At 34.4% G+C, this 3,965-nt stretch overlaps 1 protein-coding gene across 1 annotated transcript; it reads right to left on the bottom strand.

The window, feature by feature from the left end:
• Positions 1 to 731: 731 nt before the first annotated feature.
• On the bottom strand, positions 732 to 1,916 carry LOC118752982. Its single transcript, XM_036487827.1, has 2 exons — positions 1,651 to 1,916; positions 732 to 1,224 (listed from the first exon to the last, which is right to left on the bottom strand). The coding sequence occupies exon 2, from the start codon at positions 1,217 to 1,219 to the stop codon at positions 758 to 760; it is 462 nt and encodes a 153-aa protein (XP_036343720.1). The 5' UTR covers positions 1,220 to 1,224; positions 1,651 to 1,916; the 3' UTR covers positions 732 to 757.
• Between the last annotated feature and the right edge of the window lie 2,049 nt (positions 1,917 to 3,965).

The following is a 3,965-nucleotide window of genomic DNA, read 5'->3' as shown; positions in this document are numbered from 1 at the left end:
ATTGACATATGCCTGCCAGCCATTGGAAGAGAATTTTATCGCCTATCGCCCGGATTTCACTAAGTAACTTCCGCAATAGAAAATGCTGGCAGGGATGTGAATAAAAAACAAAAAAATAAATATGTAAGTGGCCCTATGAATGTGATTCAAACTCTGAATATAATTTATATATTGGAGAAAGATTTGGTTTTTTATTAGAATTCTTATGTAGTTCACTAATGTTTTTCGAAGGTTAGAGAACTATGTTAGAATTCGATTAGAGAATGATTAGAAAAACACAAGACATTAGAATCCAATTAGTTTTCAACGTTAGAATACAATTACTTATCTAACCTTTTGGTCGATATCGAGAACTAAGTCTCCTTTTTGTAGAGTGCTATAATGAGTGTTATTTAATGAGTTTATTCAATCGTCTTATAACCTTCTACCTTAGTGAAACACATTAGAATTCAAATCGTTTTCCAATCATTCTCTAACCTAAATATCTGTTGGGAACTATCGGCCAGTCCTCGTATGCTTCAAGAATACCATGATAAAAATATTTATAAGGTACAACCGCTGAGAGCCAGCTTTAGAAATTCTGACGTTTGCTATCATTTTGAAAATTTCTCTCGCCGTCATTTCATTTGTTGGTTTTCAGTTTTACCTTTAAATATTTGTATCATGAAGAATACAATGCTGTAAATAAATGCCATGAGAAATTGTATATAATCAAAACAAGTGCCTTATCAATAAAAAATAGTTTAAGTTTGGGAATTCAAGTTACTGTTTTATTCAATTTACGCTTTTTACTGTATTGATTTTCTACAATAGACTTATTTTGTGATCGGATTCTGAAATACATTCTAGCTCTAAAAAACAGTTCTTTTACTTTTTGACTACAATTTACATGACTACTTAGGTCTAAGTGTTTCTTAAGATAATCTTTACATATATACAATTCACTGCCATTCACCTCATCAAAAACTGCTAGCAGTGCTTTCATATGCTCCATCAACATATCAGTTGGCTTTGAAAGTCCTCCTTCAGAAACATGATTCACCCAAGTATATGACGAATCAGTTTCTGGATTCATGCAGATTTCCGGATTATCTTTTCCAAGTTTGTGGCAGATGTATCCTGCCAAATTCTCCAAACCGTCGATGTTCAGGACTTCTAAATCTTCACTTTGCTCAGATACATCAGTGGAGTTCATCTCAACTGAGACCCGTTGAAACATGTTACCTAAGAATATATAAACATAAACATATGTATAGATAAACGAAATTACTTATTTTTTAATTCAATGTATCTCAGTTAACCTTTATGTTAATCTAAAGACTACATGTAGTTGTTTCAACTGGAAACAGAATGCTAATATATATATTTTTAACTTCCTTCTTTTAGTATGAGATTTTTAACGACAATATTGTTTGTCAGTGCACACATCGTCGCTACCATGCCAAACTAAAAGTGTGCGATTCGACACTTTGTTAAAGACAGTATTCTCTGCTTCTAAGAAATTCGACGATTTGCCAACTTACTTATTCTAAACGCTTGCGCAAGGTATCAAATAGAAAAAGCATTTTTGCACATTCGATAGTTTGACATGGTAGCGACGTCCTATACAAAACAAGACAAGATATATTAGTATTTTGTAAGTTTATTTACCGGTTAGAGATAAATAATTCCCTTCTAAGTCTGGGGTGTCGTCGACCTCAACGTTCCCTCCTTCAGACAATACACCTTCGTTGTGCCCAAGTATGTATGACCGCAGCCTATATTTAAACTCTTGGCGGTCAGGGTGGTCGTGAAGCCCTCCTTTCGATCTAATAATGCCAAAAAAATTTTCCAAAACATCTTGATTTAGGCGATACGTCAATATGTAGTCGATTTTGTATTTATCCCGTAAATCAGACAAAAGTAATTTCAACGCATTGTTACTTTGAAGGATACCAGAAAATAAAATATTATCGGCCTTTTCGGGAATTCCATGTGAACAAATATTGCCAACATTTATAAAGCAAGACAAAAACAAATTTTTCTCAATTTCTTTTTGTTTTGCCTTATAAATTATAGGAACGATTTATTCACATGGGATTGGCGATAAGACTGAATATAATAAAACAAATAAGAAATACAATTAAATTAAAATTCAAACCAATAACCACTTTGGACAAAAACCTAAGTATTATAATGTAAGTCATATATACATATGTATGTATACCTCTTTGGAATGGTAGCAGAGTATTTTTTCCAACAACTCTCATCGCTGAAACCATCGCGGTCATTTGTTCTAAAAATTATTCTGGGTATTTAAAGCCAAACCATAGGCATGTAGTCGCTCCCTTACTCCTTCTTTGGGCACTCTGACATTCATTATGTCAAACCAGTCATTCGTCTACAAAGTAAATGTTTTAAATGTGTATTTTTAAAAATTAAAATACTCGTTATTACTCACAATTTTAAAAAGTTTAAAGCATTCTTCCCAATTCTCGTCCTCTAATAAGCCCAAACTAGCTGCTCGTGATATGGCTTGAGCAATGGTGTGCGAGAATAATTTTGTAGCTAGCTTAACCTTTTGCCTTTCTGCTCCCGTAACAAGCAAATGCTTTTTTGAAATTTTGTGGGTGATTGACAGATCACTGGAAGTAAACGCAAGAAGTTTTAAAATGATGTCCTTTTTAATTACTTTTCCATTTATGAGGAATCCGTGATCAACAAAATGATTCCTTTGCAGTTTGATTAAATGGGGAACATCAGCGAAAACTACAATTCTGTCCCCTTCATGTGAAAACCTGTAAAAGAAGAAACAAAAGTATTAATATGTATTTTCGGAATTTTAGAACTATGTCTAAATATACCAAGGCTTCTCCATATCCACTTCAAGCTCATTGTATAGTGCTATGTTACTTCCACCCAAGACACTAACAATGGCCACAACATCGTATCCACATTTTTTGACTGTTGATAAAATGTGCCAAAGTATATTTTTTGTCATTTTGCAGTCATACTCATAAAATACAGTCTGCTTCCATTTACGTATTAAACCTGAAAGAAAATAAAGATTGACATTAATTAGATAAAATGCTGGAATTTTAGATATGTACCTCTCAACATTGCAACTTGGACGTAATTAACAGGAGGTAATGTGGCATCAGATGATCTGTCATAGCAGAAAGCCCTTCGCACTTTCATCTCATCAAAACTGAGTACGCAAGTTTTTTGCGCTTGTGTTAACTCAGTTGCTGCCGTCAATAATTTCGTCACGGGCTCTATGATACCTGGAGATATATCAATTTTTTTCGACCACCATTGAAGAGTTCGAACAGCTGGTAAGGGAAAATTATTTCTTTTCAAAAGCTTATATGCTTTTGGACTCGCTGAATACAGCGTAATGGACTTGGCAATGTCCTCCTCTTTCCAGTTCAACCGCTTGTTTCCACTTTTCAATTTTTCAATCTGCCAGTAAGAAACTATGTAGTATTGTGTGTAAAATTATTAATAGAGTAGCGGTACTTACCTGACCTTTAGTGAAAATGCAACCGAGCTTTTCTTCCAAATTTGCACGGTGAAATTCCGAAGTTTTGATACAAATCCTTAGGCGTTTTATCTCTGCCGTCTGCTTAAGGTTATTTTTGTTCAAAGTTGAGATACTCTTCTTTAGTTTTTCTCTACAATGTTCATATAATCATGTACATTACTTAACATTGGTTTCAATTATCCAACTCACATTTTCACTTCCAATTGTTGAATTCTTTCCTCTTTCTCGTCAACGACTTCTTCCAGCATGGGTTGTAGTGCTTCTTCATCATGCTCAGTACGCATTTCTTCAACAAAACTAACTGGATTGTTTAACAGGGTTGATACAAGTTGCTTCCTTGAGCGAGACTCAATTCTTTCCTGACGCTCATCAGTCTTCTTTGAGCCCGTTGATAAAATGGTCGGAAACGCACTGGTTAGCAGCTTTGTAGGATTTCTGGAGC

Source organism: Rhagoletis pomonella, unplaced genomic scaffold (assembly GCF_013731165.1).
Source record: "Rhagoletis pomonella isolate Grant_MI unplaced genomic scaffold, Rhpom_1.0 Rhpom_scaffold_02022, whole genome shotgun sequence".
In the NCBI taxonomy this organism is placed as follows: Eukaryota; Metazoa; Arthropoda; class Insecta; order Diptera; family Tephritidae; genus Rhagoletis; species Rhagoletis pomonella.
This window is presented reverse-complemented; position numbering and strand designations above follow the sequence as displayed.